Source organism: Neoarius graeffei, chromosome 21 (genome assembly GCF_027579695.1).
Source record: "Neoarius graeffei isolate fNeoGra1 chromosome 21, fNeoGra1.pri, whole genome shotgun sequence".
NCBI lineage: Eukaryota > Metazoa > Chordata > Actinopteri > Siluriformes > Ariidae > Neoarius > Neoarius graeffei.
The window spans coordinates 12,229,075-12,246,507 of NC_083589.1; the positions used below are offsets into that span (position 1 = coordinate 12,229,075).

General features: G+C 41.8%; 1 protein-coding gene across 1 annotated transcript in view; it reads left to right on the forward strand.

Annotated features, from left to right (window-relative positions):
• Nucleotides 1–17,433, forward strand: part of snd1 (staphylococcal nuclease and tudor domain containing 1) — a 193,415-nt gene that overhangs the window by 14,655 nt on the left and 161,327 nt on the right. Inside the window, exons 8-9 of the mRNA XM_060903884.1 lie at nucleotides 5,542–5,648; nucleotides 16,162–16,252. Coding sequence (XP_060759867.1) covers nucleotides 5,542–5,648; nucleotides 16,162–16,252 — 198 coding nt within the window. The remainder of the gene's footprint in view (nucleotides 1–5,541; nucleotides 5,649–16,161; nucleotides 16,253–17,433) is intronic.

Consider the following 17,433-nt stretch of genomic DNA (forward strand, 5'->3'; position numbering starts at 1 on the left):
ATCTTTTCCCAAGACACCTTGAAGCTGTAATTGCCGTCAAAGGTGCATCAACCAAGTATTCGGTTAAGGGTGTATACAGATATGTAACCCCTAAATAACCAATTTTTGTCAGTAAAATAAAATGGTTTATTTTTTTCGCAGTCCAAATCCTGTGCTCTGATTGGCTGGCGAGCGGGTCTGTATCCTACGGTACGGACCCCAGTTATGGACCTCTGGCGACTCGCTCATTCACAACAACAACAAACATAGTAGAATTTTTTTGTCAACATTTATCTTATTAAAAAAAAAAAGATTTATAATATTATCAAAAATCTTATACATTTTTGCCAGCATTTCTCAGGAGAATAGCATTAATTTTACAGCATGGATAGCGATAACGACAGTGTTCACAGCGAAAGCGAGTTTTACTACCCTGAGGAAGAAGAAATAAAAGAAAACATTTCAGGAGAAAGCTAAAAACCTGTAATTTGCTAACACCGAGCAAAAACATGGCTGAATCCCGAAATACAAAATTGAGTCAAAATAGGGGACTGGATAGGCGGCAAAATGTAGTTTGTTTTTTTTTCCTGCCATGGAAGTGCACTTGTATACTGAGGAGGAAGCAATTTGCATTACAGCCGTGAATGAGGATTCAAAATGGCGGCTCGGCTCGGTTTTCCCTTTCGGGCGCTCTTGTTTTCTGTTAGAATTTGGTAAGAAAAAAAAAAAATATTATTTACCAGCTTAAGGTCGGTCCGTATGGTGAAATACTGTGACCTCAGCCTTGAGGTCCGAGGCCCCCAGAGGGCCTCGGTCACGGTATTTCACCACACGGACCTCCCAGCTGGTAAATACCGTATATATTTTCTAAAAACTTGCTTTCACTTTGTCATTATGGGCCATTTTTGTGGATAATTTTGTGACAAAAAATGAACTCAGTCTATTGTGGAATAAGTCTGTAACGTAATAAAACATGGAGAAGGTGAAAGGGGTGTGCAGACTTTCCGGCTTGACTGTAAGTCATGAAGTCAGGTTCCTTGAAAACAGACCGACCCGTACACAGACGGTCTCCCCAGGTAGACTGAAGAGTGTGTTTCTGGTTCATCTTGAGGTTCCTGGATTGTGGAATGTTGTGTGGAAACTGAGATCTCGGTGGTCCCATCATGAAACCATCATAAAGACCAGTTATACAGCCTTTTTTTTTTTTTTTTTTTTTCCTTGTACACATGTCCACGCTGTTTGTACCATATAGAGCTTTCTGTCTCGGTGTCCTCATCTCCTCTACTGCTACGAGTGTTTTTTGTTCCCCCTCCCAAACAAAATCGTTAATTCTTTTCTAGTAAAAAACTGCAGAGTTGGCGTCCCTGGTTCTCTAATCACTCGCCTCTCTGAGGAAGGTGCGTGCTTTTTAGAATCTTGGGTTCGTATCTCGTTAGTATAGATATTAGTAGAGTCTGTGTGACAGGTGCAGACTCTTTATTAGGACCTGGAATGATTTAATGATGGAGTGGTTTATGCCTCAGGTTTGTTACGTTCTGGCTCTTCCTTTTAGTTATGCTGTTCTAATTAGGCCTGCTGGAGTCCCACTTGCCCTCTGTGCGTACTTTTTAGGGTAAGGACATCCCTAGTCTGTTCCGTCTCTCTGTCGAGCTCTGTGTGCGCTCCTGTAATGTCTATACCAGATCCTGATGCACTTCTGTGTGCCTCATCTTGACCTCGGTACCTGATTTTGATTTTTTTTTTTAATTTTTTTTCCTCTTCTGCTTGGAGATTTCTGCATGTACCCTCGGTGGCTGTGGACAGTCCACATGGACACCTGTAAGATTTCCATTTCCCAAAACCTGATGCTCAAGTCTTGCCTTTGCTTCAGTGGATCATCTTACCTGGATAATGTATTTCTACCTTCTCAGACCTGCTACCGAATCGTAACCGTTTTTGTGTTGATTTGGACGTCGGGACATCAACATTGTCCTGCTGGAAGATACAGTGATGACCCGGTTTTTAGTTTCCTGCCAGAGGAGCCAGATTCTGATTTAAAATGCCCTGGGATTTCATGGAGTCGGTGATGCCATGAACCCTAACAAGGTTTCCAGAGACTTTGGAGGAAAAACAGCCCCAGAACATCACAGAACCTTAGCAGCTGGGATCGGGTTCTTTTCATGAGCCATCCTTCTTTTTAAATTATTGCCCTAACAGGACATAGGAAATGGGCATTTTCAGGCGAGTAGATATTTTTATAACCATTCCCTGGCTTAGGAAGGCCAACACGCTTCTTCTCCCTCATTTGGTTCGTGTGTTCTTTTATCTTTCCCATGTTGATGTTGAGGGAATTTAGCCTCTGTGTCACCTCATATTTGTTCCCCAGTTAATCCGGAAGTCATGGATTACAGCTTGAAAGTTCCTCCACACGCCAGTCGACTCAAATACTGCACAATTTAAAAGGAAAACATGCTTCAGTTACATTGTGTTCATTATTATAAGTTCCAGGGGTGCCAGTAATATTGGCACATGTGCTTTCTGTTAAATTATTTCTTGATGAGGGATTTGTTTTTCTTTGAATAAATGTATTTCAGTTAAAGGTCGGATTTTCTCAGTTTTTATCCCCCGCTGGCCGAAAGGCCCGAAGGGGGATTATGTCATGGCGATGTCCGTCCATCCCGGGAAGGGCGCTCACCTTCTGAAATCAACTCCTCTTGCAATTTTTGGAGGAATTTCATGAAACTTGGCAGGATTCTTTGTTATATGTCGGTAATATGCATATTGTAATTTAGTTCAGTTTGGTCGCGTTTTACCAGCGTTACAGCCCTCGATTTAACAAAATTATACTTTGAGAATTTCATGAGAGTGTGTTTTCCTTCTGAAATCAACTCCTCTCACAATTTGTGGAGGAATTTCATGAAACTTGGTAAAAGGCTTTGTTATATGCATATTGAAATTTCGTTTAATTTGGGCAGATTTGACCAGAGTTATGCGCTTGATTATTAACAAACTTGTACTTTGGCAATTTCAGAGATGCCTATTAGTACGGATTGGCCGTATTTTGTACGGAAAAGTTACGTAAATACGATGTTACGGCAAACAGTGTTATTCTGTACGGAATTATTATAAAGTCTTAAAAAAATTCCAGTGAGTTGTTTTTAAATGTCCAAGCGACTTTTTCAATCCATGCGCGATTCACGGCTATTTATTTTTATGACAACCGCACATGCTGTGTGTGACATGCTCAGATTCCGCACATTTGTTCGCGCTATTTTCGATACGGTAGAACGGCCGTGCATTACACCCAGCCAAAAGGGCAATGGATACGCACACTGCAAACTGTGTAGAACTGGCATTAACATCACTCATGGTGGTCGCGATGACTGCGCGCGGCATGTCAACTACAAAAAAAAAAACATCTGGAGTATGCTGAAATGGCGAGTCAGGCGGAAAGTAAATCTGGGGGTATCCAGCAGTTTTTTACGAAATCTGTGGATGAAAAGACACGGAACGTGACCCGTGCTGAAGCGGTGATGGTTGACCTGTGCTTGGAGTTGAACTTGCCAATTAGTGCCATGAAATGTGAGTTAAACTTATTCAGTTTCTTTTTACATGTCTGATTTTTATTCACTGAAATATCAAACACTGGCTGGACTTCTTTAACTCAAAGTCTTTTCAGTGTTGCAAGTGCAAATGCACATGTAGTCTGATCAAAAACAGAATTTTATGATTAGTGCTGTTGGGATTGTGGCAAAAAATTGATCATTCCACTGTTTTAAATACAATTATAAATGTCATTTTATTCAGTGTCTCTTCTGAAGCATTATGCTGAAGTATTTATATATTGGGACATTAAGATAATGTTGGAATCTCTTTGGCATGAAATAAGAAATTTTTTTTTAATTTTATTAGAATCCGTTAACAGGTAGAACATTTTGCCAGGCAATATAATATAATACTTTTGAGGAGTTACATTTAATACCAATGATTGGTAGTCAACCGTAATGTCTGCAAACAGGGAACACTATTGTATTTATAAAAATGTGATATATTGTATGCTCTAGAAACTTGTTGAGTGGAAATTCAGTTGAGATGGCTGCTCGCCTTTTGTTTATTCAATTCACACAAAACAGTTCTTTTTAATAATTTAAATGTTAAACATATTGGTATATACACCTCTTTATAATGGAAATGCGCATAAATTAGTGTTACTGAAAGTCATTCCAAAATACTGAAAAATGTTTTCAAGAATACTGAAATTCAAAATTTGGGGTAGGCATCTCTGCAATTTCATCAAGGTGTGCTTGCTTTCTGAAATCAACTTCCCTCACCTTTTTTTTTTTTTTTAAACAATATTCCCTGCTGGCCGAAAGGCCCGAAGGGGGATTATGTCGTGGCTTTGTCCGTCTGTCTGTCCCGGGAAGGGTGCTCACCTTCTGAAATCAACTCTTCTCACAATTTTTGGAGGAATTTCACGAAACTTGACGGGATTCTTTGTTATATGTCGGTAATACGCATATTGTAATTAAGTTCAATTTAGTCACATTTTACGAGAGTTATGGCCGAGTTGCCAGCAGGGGATATTGTGCTCTCTGAGCGCTCGTGTTTAAAGTCTGAGATGAAGCGACTTCACCGAAAGTTGTTTTTTTTTTTGATAATAATTGTGGAGGGCACTGTAGTTAAACCCACTTCGTCAGAGATGCCAACCTTTCAATAAACAGTCCGGGGCCGAAGAATCTGTAGTTTTCGGTTGCAAACTGTATGCATATATGCACACAATGCGATATATTGTAATGTTTTCATGAGTATAGAATGCACAGTGAAAGAGTACATTTGTTACTTTGCAAAATAAAAAAAAAATGAAGCTTAGACAAGTCAATCCTTATGAAATGTGTTTTATTCACAGATATATTGTCGGACGGCACTATCACGAATTTTGATTGGTCAAGTTCAAACCCGTAAGCGAATATCAACCAATCAGCGACGACGTATCACGAAAGCTTTGAATGATTCCCGCGGATTTCATCCTTCCGAAAATGCGGAACGGACTGAATTTTCTTCGATCATGGCGGAGTTCACCGTACCAAACAAAAATGCGGAACGAACTGATTTTTTTTTTTTCCGATCACTGCGAAATTCGTAGTTTCGAATTAACTGGTCGTAGTGGTGCAAAAGTGGCAGAAAATCGTATAAAATACGAAAATTTCGTAGTGGTTGGCATCTCTGCTTCGTGCACTTTGCTCTTCTCCCACTGTGTAATGCGATGATTTTATAATCCCACGACTGTTTTGAGTCCGATTCCTCGTGTCATATCAGGAAGTTTCTCTTTGCCCCTGTGTCCTGCTCATTATGGATCTAGATCTTCATCTGGGCTTCTCTAAAGCTGACCGTGACTGACTGACTGTTCAAAATGTAAATAAGTTGAACCGGATCAAGTGGGGTCTGTCGTTCCTTGAATTTATCTTTCTCATTTAAACTTTTCAGGTACTCAGTAAGCTCAGGATATTTCCTCAGTGTTGAATTATGTATGTTTTAGATATCCAAGTAATTGACGCATTTGTGTGTGTGTGTGTGTTTGTACAGAACGGGAACATCACAGAGCTGTTGCTGAAGGAGGGCTTTGCTCGCTGTGTGGACTGGTCCATGGCTGTGTACACCCAGGGAGCAGAGAAACTGCGCGCCGCAGAACGGTCAGTGTGTGTGTGTGTGTGAGACTCTGGTCTCATAGTTTGTGCTCGTCAGTGACTTGGACTTGAGTAGATCCAGTGAAAAAAAAAAAATCAGGCAGTGGGTGATTCTTCATGATTGAACTCAGGCTAATTAAATGGACGGACTAATAGAGACTTGGCGGAAGGACGAATACCTGTCCAGAGTAAATCTCTCTCTACGTGCTGTAGCGGACATGGCCGAGGTGGAAAGCGCTGCTTTAAACCAGTCAACTGTAACATCTGCTGCTTTTTTTTTTTTTTTTTTTCCCCCCCCAAGCTGTCTTCTAATAACAGGAAATCAAACCACCTTTCAGTTATGTAACGTCTGATCCCTCGTCAGTTAGTGCAGGGATTCTCAAGCACTGAGGTCGGGATTAAAGCTTCTCGTGTGTGCGTGTCACCAGGGTGCGATTTGTCAAAAAACCAGAAGGGGGGATGTTTTTTTTTTTTTTAAAATCATGAAACGTCACAAAATTAAGGTAACAATAGGCTAACAGCTCAATAACATCCGATGATATCAAATGAATAACACTAAATGAAAACGAACACTAAACCAGAGATAGTAAATTCATCTTTCTATCTCTCTGACTAAATACACAAACACTAACACACAACAAAGTTCGCATTGCTTGTCGCGTTGCTGTGATGTTTCTCTCCTTCCGGATTAAATGGACAGTGACTCGAAAATCACTGAAATACATGAATACTAAATGAACAGTTTGCTCTGATGGCGCCGTTCATGTGGCCTTTTCTGCTTTCCCGTCGGTGCGCTATCTGCCGCGTTTCGCCCTTCTTTAATCCACATTTCTGCGAATTTCTCAGCAGGGAAGGAACGCACGTCTGGCCCATTGACAGCGAGGAAAAGAAGGCTGTTCAGTGTGGATACATTCATTCTGTTGCGCTCATCAGTAAGGATGTGATTCATGGCGCTAAATCCACGTTCACACTCTGGATATTGTTATTATCTTCAATGTATCTATTTGCCGGGGACGTTCGTGAACATCAAAGCTGCCACTTCGGGTCATTTTGAAAGTGAGTGCAATGTAGACCATAGAAAACTGTGTCACAACACGCCTGTCATGTCAACTTTTTTTTTTGGTTTGTTTGTTTTATTGACGGGGTTGTCCCCGAGGATTTTTTTTCAGCAGAGATAAAAACCAGAGGGGGGGGATGATCCCCACCATCCCCCCCAGCAAATCGCACCCAGCGTGTCACTATGAGAATGCAATAAACATGCTGCTCAAAATTATTGGAACACATCGATGATCAGTTTAAAAAAAAATAAGCAAAAATACAACTAATTTAGATTATCCACTCAAAACAATCGAACCAACTGTTCATCTTTCTTTGTGAAACCATATTTCTTTTTAAAAAAATTCACTTCCTGTCCACCTTATTAGGATCACTTGCTCATAACACTGCAGGTATCTGATCAACCAATCACGTGGCAGCAGCACAATCGCATCAGACATCCCAAGGAAGAAAGTGTTTTTTTTTTTTTTTTTTTCTCCCCCCTTCATTCTGATGTTGATGTGAACGTTTAACTGAAAATCGGTTTCCGTTCAGTTTTATTCGTCGCGCCGCTGCCGCCACCGCCATGTGATTGGCCGATTTTAGATGAGTGCGTTAATGAGCAGGTGTTCCTAATAAAGTGGGCAGCAAGTGTGTTTGCGTACCAAGTTATTGATGCCCCTTCGGAATATTCTAATGGCGTTTAAAATGTCTTTTCTTGAAAACCGTATAAACTCTGTTCTGCTTTTGCTTTGAACCACAGATTCACAGGTCAACGTTTTGCGTGACATGAAAACTTGGCAGAAGTAAACATGGGCCTTTCTTTCATGTCCCACATCCTCCTGTCTTTCCATTAATCCGTCTTTCTGGGCTGTTAGGACGAGAGCTGCATCTACTGATTTTGATTGATTTTAATATGTGCTCAATCCGTGAGTATTTTGTGTTTTTAAACAGGTACAAAAGAGCACTTAAAATGTAGGAAATGAAAGACGTGCACTTGCGTCGGGGTTCTCTCGGCGCGAAATTTATCGTGTGAAACTCAGACCTGTGAATTTGTGCACCAAGTGAATACGGGGGGAGTTCTTGGGAACTGTAATTGTGCTAATTTTGGGGGTTTATCGTACACGTGTGACGGAGTTGACTCGAGAAAGCCGTTACTGTGGCGCGGCGAGTCCGAGTTGAGCTCGATTTGGTTTGTCGTGCCGGTGTGTAAGCGAATTCCTCTGAGGAGATGACCGGCTGCTGCTCCTGCCTTCCAAACCTGGCGCTCGTCTGAACACATGTCTGTGATTTTCTCCACAGATGTTAGAAAAACACATCTTCAAATGCTGCTTGTTGCGTACAGCGTGCGGATATTAAAACTTTCCTGAACTGTGAAACAAAAATCCGGAAGCTCGAACAAAAAATTTGAACCAATCCTGTACGAGTTTTTCGAAAATAGCTCCAGCTTGTGAGAAACTGTGGGAATCCAGAATTGCTATCTGGATGCGAGATTTTAACCACTGAGGAAACGAGTACAGATGTTCCCCTGATGAACTCCACCAATCCAGATGGGGTTAACGAAGGCTGCGTTCTCCAACGCCAAACCCGAACTTGACTCCTGCCGTGGAGATTCCGTTACCCCGGGGTTAATCTGAGGGAGAAGCTGTGTGACTGTCGGAGAGTTTGCTCGCTCATGTCCTGATCATTTTCAGCGGATTCGTCAGACCGGAGATGTTTCCGTCACCACGTCCTGGCTGTCGGTGCTGTAACTCCACAGGAAGCTGACGCAACGACTTGGGCGAATCTCCCAGCGCCTGCTTGCTGCTGGATGCAGGATCGAGTGTGCTGCTTGTGGAAAAACGGCGTGCTTAGCCGAAGCGTGTTTTTATAAATCCCTGTAGTTTCTCCTGAATAAAAACGAAGGTACTTTTTCAGAAGAAGGGCTCAGCAGTATTTTCTGATGAATAGCCCGTTTCAGAAAGCAGTGTTGAACGCTGACGTATCAGATTGAGAGATGTGTCTCGCATGAGAATGAGCCAGTAAAACGTTACACCGTGTCCTAACAGGACTTGAGCAGATAACTGACAAAATGAAAATGACCTCTTTTTAAGGTTCCTCCTTTTCTTAAAAGATCTGTGTGGGAGGCCGTGGCCTAAAGGTTATAGACAAGCAGCTTTGGAACCAAAAGGTCACCGGTTTGATTCCCTGGACAAGCAGGAAAGGCTGAAGTGCCCTTGAGTAAGGGCACTGAACCCCAACTGCCCCCCCAGGCTGCTCGCTGCTTTGTGCCGTGCTGTAGTCCAGTCACTCAACCTCAAGTCTGAGTCGTTTAAAAAAAATTCCAAGTCGAGTCCGAGAACAAGACTCCAACCGCACTGTTTGACGGTGGCTGGTTCAACGCCATTAACGTTAGATTGTTCCTGAACAGGTGAATGCGCTTCTCTTTATCAGGGGGTGTGAAGTATTCTGTCAGAGATGGTTGGGAGACGGATGTAAGTGCAGAAGGTGCGTTTATTAATGCAAGTGAAGGCAGGTAAACGATCCAGAACGACAGGCGAAATCGTATAACGGCGAAACAGGGATCAGGAAACCAAACGAGGAAATAAGGCTCTGTAATGTATCAGCAATGCAACTCAATACTTCGCAAAGTAAGTGTGTTTTCACAGTTTTTATATCGGCGCACTGATTGCGCCCAAATCCTGTGCAGGTGCGAGTCGTTTACGGCGTGTGCGAGAGTCTGTCTGATGCACACGCCAGGGTGTGACGCACTTAGATGAAATTAGTACAAAAATTACTGTCGATATAAATATCTTAGGCCTGTTACAAAAAATAAAGAAAAAATCCCGGTCCTCGTCTCCAGTTTACGGGTCCGAATGCAGTCGGGTCATGAGTTCTTAAAATCAGGGCGTGAGTCGGACTCGAGTACCAGAAGCCTGGTTCCGCATGTGCTCACATCCCCGGATGGGTTAAATGCAGAGAATTAATTTCACTCTGCTCTCCTGGACATGTGACAAATAAAATAACCTACTTACTACTGAACAGTTATCAGAATCCATATTAACACCTGAATTTTGCTAAACTTGAACAGCACAGACTATGTTCACAGGAAGCTAAAACAAAAGGCATGCTAACTAGTGTAACCGTGCATGATCATCTAACTGCATTGCATCAGTGTTGATGATCTAAAGGGTTTTTATCCCCCGACAAACGAAGAAACGGGTTCCGTCCGTCCGGTCCCGTTTTCATTTCCGGGCCATGCCTTTTAAAACTACAGAAGATATCGTCATGAAACTTTGTATACATATCAAGCGCTCTGTGAACCGGTGCCTTTTGCTATTTTGGATTTTTGAAAAAAAAAATTTTTTCATATTTTTACGTAAATAGATTTTATTCAGAATAGAACATAGATGACATCAAATGTTAAACTGAGAAAATGTATCATTTAAAGAGAAAAATTAGGTGATTTTAAATTTCATGCCACTGTGAGACATCCCCTTTTCTCTTTACAACAGTCTGTAAACGTCTGGGGACTGAGGAGACAAGTTGCTCAAGTTTAGGGATAGGAATGTTAACCCATTCTTGTCTAATGTAGGATTCTAGTTGCTCAACTGTCTTAGGTCTTTTTTTGTCGTATCTTCCGTTTTATGATGCGCCAAATGTTTTCTCTGGGTGAAAGATCTGGACTGCAGGCTGGCCAGTTCAGTACCCGGACCCTTCTTCTGCGCAGCCATGATGCTGTAATTGATGCAGTATGTGGTTTGGCATTGTCATGTTGGAAAATGCAAGGTCTTCCCTGAAAGAGACGTCGTCTGGATGGGAGCATGTGTTGCTCTAGAACCTGGATATACCTTTCAGCATTGATGGTGTCTTTCCAGATGTGTAAGCTACCCATGCTACATGCACTAATGCAACCCCATACCATCAGAGATGCAGGCTTCTGAACTGAGCGCTGATAACAACTTGGGTCGTCCTTCTCCTCTTTAGTCCGAATGACACGGCGTCCCTGATTTCCATAAAGAACTTCAAATTTTGATTTGTCTGACCACAGAACAGTTTTCCACTTTGCCACAGTCCATTTTAAATGAGCCTTGGCCCAGAGAAGACGTCTGCGCTTCTGGATCGTGTTTAGATACGGCTTCTTCTTTGAACTATAGAGTTTTAGCTGGCAACGGCGGATGGCACGGTGAATTGTGTTCACAGATAATGTTCTCTGGAAATATTCCTGAGCCCATTTTGTGATTTCCAATACAGAAGCATGCCTGTATGTCATGCAGTGCCATCTAAGGGCCCGAAGATCACGGGCACCCAGTATGGTTTTCCGGCCTTGACCCTTACGCACAGAGATTCTTCCAGATTCTCTGAATCTTTTGATGATATTATGCACTGTAGATGATGATATGTTCAAACTCTGCAATTTTACACTGTCGAACTCCTTTCTGATATTGCGCCACTATTTGTCGGCGCAGAATTAGGGGGATTGGTGATCCTCTTCCCATCTTTACTTCTGAGAGCCGCTGCCACTCCAAGATGCTCTTTTTATACCCAGTCATGTTAATGACCTATTGCCAATTGATCTAATGAGTTGCAATTTGGTCCTCCAGCTGTTCCTTTTTTGTACCTTTAACGTTTCCAGCCTCTTATTGCCCCTGTCCCAACTTTTTTGAGATGTGTTGCTGTCATGAAATTTCAAATGAGCCAATATTTGGCATGAAATTGCAAAAAGTCTCACTTTCGACATTTGATATGTTGTCTATGTTCTATTGTGAATACAATATCAGTTTTTGAGATTTGTAAATTATTGCATTCCGTTTTGATTTACAATTTGTACTTTGTCCCAACTTTTTTGGAATCGGGGTTGTAGTTTCTAAGAGCAGTGTTTGTTGCCGGAGCATATATCCAAAACTATTCATGATACGCGTTTGAAACTTGGTGTACGTGTTAACAAGGTGACGTCCAGTAGATGCGCCTTTTCATACTAAGAAATTTGAGACATTAAAATTTTTCACGTTTCCATGGAAACCATTTCAAACTTCGTCTTGGGGGTAGGTTTTGTTTCCGGAGCGCAACTTGAAAACTATGAGTGGTATGGTTCTGAAAGTTGGTATGTGTGTTGATTAAGTAATGTATTTGTGCCTTTTGATACTAAGAAATATGAAAATTGTTAATTTTTCGCTCACCTGGACCAAAGGTCCAGTGGGGTTTATGCCATGGGCTGCTGAGGTCAGTGTAAAGAGGTAGGGCTGGTTTCCTGCAGCACAACTTGAAAAACGTGGCAAGTAATATCCTGAAACTTGGCGTATAGTTGGTATATGGGAAGGGGGCCGGGGGATATATATGACTGTCTTCTTGTTGGTTATTCAAATTCGACCTCCATCCAAGGATTAAAGAACAATAGAACTAGAGACGATTCCTTTGTTGCTCTGTCGCTTTGTAACAGTGGATCCTCTGTTCGGTGTTGGCTGGAACTCATCCCTGTTCCTTCTGGAAATAAAGCAGGATGCCCAGTCACGTGGTGTTGAGGTCAGATCGCTGAGGAGACCCAATAACCCTCAGTGAGCTGATGATGATCTATTGCGCACTTTAAGGTCATAGGCAAGGGTCGGAGGTGAAACGTAGAATATCAACTTTATTGTCTAGAAAAGCGACCCAAAAAGCGAATTCAATCTTCCTGGTGTCTAATTTGCACCCTGAAATTGAATAAAACGGTTAAAATATACTGGTTTGTGCAAGTTCCGAAGGTTTGTTTACATCTCGCTTATGCGCACTTTCACCGCCAGGGGACCGTCGTCGTGACGTCATTTAAGCCAAACAGACTGGGAGCAGGTCTGCGTTTACTTGCGAACCGAGCACACGTGTACGGACTTTGGTCGTGAGAGGTTGTGTAAAATGTCTGATCGCGAGTTTGAAGTAGGAACTCTCCAAATTGAATATCGAGAGGTGAAAACATATATGTATGAACCTATGGCCGTTGCGAAGCAATCGGTGAATGCGGCTCACTGGTTTGACTGTGCGGCCTCGGAATCGGACAGCAACTTGGCTGACCCCGGACCTCAACAAGACTCGCGCCCAAACGATTTATCCTGGTAGTTATGATAAATTCTTACTTTCGTCATAAGACTAAATAAGAGCCCTTTTGAAGAATAATTAAACCTCCCTCCCTAGTGGATATAGGGAACGATTACTGGACACTGCGCCGGTAGGCCTCATTAGCCTGCCATCCGCGGCATTATACTATTTATTGAGGTATTTCACCTGACGTCACAGGGTCACGTGACGCCCCGGTGTCCGCTATTTTGGACGGCAAGCTACATACTAACGCTGCAGACAGAGAGGGAGAACCGGCTTGAAAAAAAACGTGTTACAGACACCTAGAATAGATTAATTTGTCAGTAAGCGGTCTATAAATAACTATGGTGTTTGCTTGTTGTGCTGTGGGCTGCCACAACAGACAGGGACAGCGTGCAGGACTCTCCTTTTTCCGGTTTCCTACTGACCCAGACAAGAGGGCCAAATGGATTGCAGCTATGAAGAGACAGGATTGGGAGCCAACTTGCGCTTGTCTCAGAGTGCGGATCTTTTTTTTTTTTTTATATTGAAAGTATCAAGTCATTACAAAACAAGTAGATAAAATGACAGACATAAAACGCAATAACGGAGGCTAGAAAGAAACGGGACAGAAATAAACAGGGAAATTACGTAAAAAGAAAGAAAGAGGAAAAAAAAGAAAAGAAAAAAGAGCGCAGATCTCCAAACACATGAGAAGCCTATCTTGCGCACATATCACGCGGACTCCACACACGCATCGCGTCTGAAGTCATAACTCATCAGGGGAAATCGTGTCCACATTGGCATGTTAAAAAAACAACCTCGCGTCAACAATGATACCACACGCAAGAAAAAAAAACAGTCAGGCTACTCAACAACCAACCTGGCAGCAGCAGTCGTTGTCAAGTAAACACAACACTTCGGATATGCAAATGCTTCCCGTTACGCACGATTGCTATGTCAATAAACATCATTTTGCCAATATTTTAGAGACCCCCCAACATTTCCCAAATCATGTTTTCAAAGGATCTCATGTCTGTTTCAGGGGATCTCGGATCCCCCGAGTAACAAGAAAGTGTTGTGAACATAGCCTACCTTGTACTGTTTCAAACTGCTGGGGTCATCCTTCATCAAATTGTTGACTTCTGTCGACAACCTTGGCTCCATACCAAGGCTGGGTAGTGTTTATGATAAAAGACAGATCCAATTTAACACGAATCACAGCTTACTTTCTTGTTAAAACGCGCAAAGGTCTCCACCATCTCATACCGCCTTGCACTGAAGGACTTAAGCGTGCCGTCCAAAATGGCAGCATCACGTGACTTGGTCACGAGTGAAATACCTCAATAGCCGACTCTAAGCGAGGAAATATCCCTTTTGTCTCATTTCCACAATGATTGTACAGGATCCCTCAGGAGTCTTGACTTGTCAATTGCAAGCAAAAGTAAAAATGTTTACTTTCAATCTTCTCCTTTTTGCTTGAGCGTTGCTGCTCCATTTCTTCTTTGACTGCTTGATTTTGTTTCAGGTGCAAAATCCACTCTCTCCGCCTCGTCTCCTCTTCCGGAAAAAAAACAACCCTCTGGCTTCACGCGCACAATCCACTCGCTCCGCCTCGTCTCCTCTTTCGGAAAAAGCCAACTCTCTCGCTCCCCCTTTTCTCCTTTTTCAGAAAAAGCCAATCCACTCTCTCCGCCCCTTCTCCTCTCTCGGAAAAAGGTAACAACGGTCCCGTTGTTACAGTTCACTGCACAACAGTAAGGCATGGTTTTTCTTTGGAAATTCCTGAACGCACGTTTGCACTCAAGCCGAACGGCAATGAAAGTAAACGGAAGTGGACTCCACTCAAGCGGTTTGTTTAACTTAAATGATGTCACGCGCCGAGTGGTCACGAAAATAGCCGACAAATTCGCCATGATCCCCGCTAACTTTTTTTATTTTAATTATTACTTATTAACAGTACTTCTTGGGACCAGAAGAAAATTACAGAGGGTTTTTTAACATATATAAAGTTTCAAATGTGCATAAAATGAAAACCGTTGCCTATGAGCTTTAAGTCCAAACCCCTGTAATTCTGATGAAACCAGAGGTGGACAAAGTACCCAACTTCATTACATAAGTCAAAGGTTAACTGTTACTCCGATACAAGTGAAAATTGTCCAGTCAAATTTTTACTCAAGTGAAAGTACTGAAGTACTTGATTTTAAAAATACTTAAGTATTAAAAGTACATTTTCTGTCAGTGTATTGTTATTGCCACAACGTTTACAAAACCTAATGCCATAAATGTGAATTCACAAAATGAACGCATGCTGTGCCATCATGGTGGTTTCACGTTAAGCTAGCTAGTCAGTGAAACTCCACCTGACATGCTAGCAAACTCTTTTCAAACTCGAAATCATTGTGTAGCTAACGCTACTAGAAAAGAAACATTTCTACGTTCTATTTATTTGGCAAGATTATGCTAAAACATATTTCTGAAAGGACTTCAGATAAGTTAACGTTATTCATGTTAGCGTAACTCCGTGTTTACATGCTAACTAACAGTGTCCAAGTTAACTAGCTATGTGTTAACGTTAGCCGTGGACAAGGCTGCGGTAACTTGGTGGGCAAATCCATAGAAAGTCTTTTGACTAACCAGACTGCACAGCTATTGCAACGTTATCGCTAGCTCTAAAAGCACAGACAACTTCATTGCAAGCTTTCTCTTGGAATAAAACGTTTACAGACCTCGATATGCTTCTGCAGATTGGATAGCAAGTTTTTGTAGGCTGTAATATGGTTCGTTTTTGGCAAACATTTAAAACGTAACGACTCTTTAACCCTTTCAGAAAACTAAAACATGGGTTCCAGGTTTAGCCATTAGTGCATGCATTCTTCAGAAGAACCGCCTCCTCGTGTCCATTCTGCCATCAACTCACTCACTCGTTAAATAATGCTGCGGAGAAATCCTTGAACTTTGATTTTATAGTCTACGGACGTGACGTGACCCTAGTGATTACTGATCGGCTGTCTCAGTGTAACCTGCGAAAAAACCCAATCACGTTTTAGAAAAGAAAAGAAAAAAACATCCACTTTCAAAGCCGCTTCATAGTAACGAGGACCTTGATAGAAATGTAGTGGAGTGAAAAGTACGATATTTGTCGTTCAAATAATTGTAGTGAAGTTAGTTGTATGTTTCCAAAAAAAATAATACTCAATGCAGATACTCAAAAAGTGTACTTAAGTGCAGTACTCAAGTAAATGCACTTTGTTACTGTCCACCTCTGGATGAAACTCCGCTTGAGCTGTTGATCACTGATCATGGCCGCCTTCATTTACTGTAGATAGGAATAAACAGTGTAATTAATAGAGCAGATTAATTGATGGTAAGAGGCTGATGTGCTGGTTGTGAAGTCCATGGTCGTGTCAGTTAATTTTCTCAGCAGAGATGTTGTGTGTGTGTGTGTGTTCTGTAGTTCGGCGAAGGAGCGCAAAGTGAGGATCTGGAAAGACTACGTTGCTCCGACCGCCAATCTCGACCAGAAAGACAGGCAGTTTGTGGCAAAGGTGAGTTCATACAAACAGAGTAAATGGATGAAGTTTACAGCCTTTTCACTAACACTCCTCTTTACTGTGACGGTCATTAACCTCTGCAGTGATTTTAAATGTTATCCCCCCCCCCCCTCCCTTTCTGAATGGGTTTTAGTGTCAGTGTGAAATGACACAGGGGGGTCAAATGCCTTGTTAAATAAATACATCCTTAGGGACTGGCATTGTTCCTGTGTCCCTGAAAAAAGCCGTTGTAAAGCCCCTACTTAAAAAGAATAATCTGGATGCTTCAGTATTAAACAACTACAGGCCAATATCAAATCTACCAATTGGGAAAATCCTTGAAAAAATTGTCTTCAATCAATTAACTGCCTTCTTGATATCAAACAGCTGTTTTGATAACTTTCAGTCAGGATTTCGTGCCAATCATAGCACTGAAACAGCGCTGATTAAAGTTATAAATGACATACGTCTTAATACTGATGCAGGCAAAACATCGGTCCTGGTGTTACTGGACCTCAGTGCAGCTTTTGATACTGCTAATCACAACATACTGCTATATCGACTTGAACACTGGGTTGGGTTGACTGGTAAAGTTATCGATTTGTTACCATGGGAAATTGTACCTCAACATCAATGTCCTTGACCTGTGGTGTCCCCCAGGGGTTGATCCTTGGACCATTACTATTCAACCTTTTATATGCTCCCACTTGGACAAATTATCAAGAACAACTCAATTTTGTATCACTGCTATGCAGATGACACCCAAATTTATTTTGCTCTATCACCTAATGATTATGCCCCCCTTGGATGTCTCTACCAGTGTCTCGACCAAATCAACAACTGGATGTCACAAAATTTTCTTCAGCTAAACACAGATAAAACAGAAGTAATTCTATTTGGGGAAAAAAGATGAAAGACTCAGGATTACCCCTGTTCTTGACACAAAGGGGATTAAAACAAAAGATATGGTTAAAAATCTTGGTGTTTTCATTGACAGCGAGTTAAACTTTGACAGTCACATGAAACCAATCACTAAAACGGCATTTTATCACCTAAAAAACATTTCCAAACTAAGAGGACTTATGTCAAAAAATGATCTGGAAAAACTTGTACATGCCTTCATCTCTAGTAGGGTTGATTACTGCAATGGCCTTTTCACAGGCCTGCCAAAAAAGACCATCAAACGACTTGAGCTG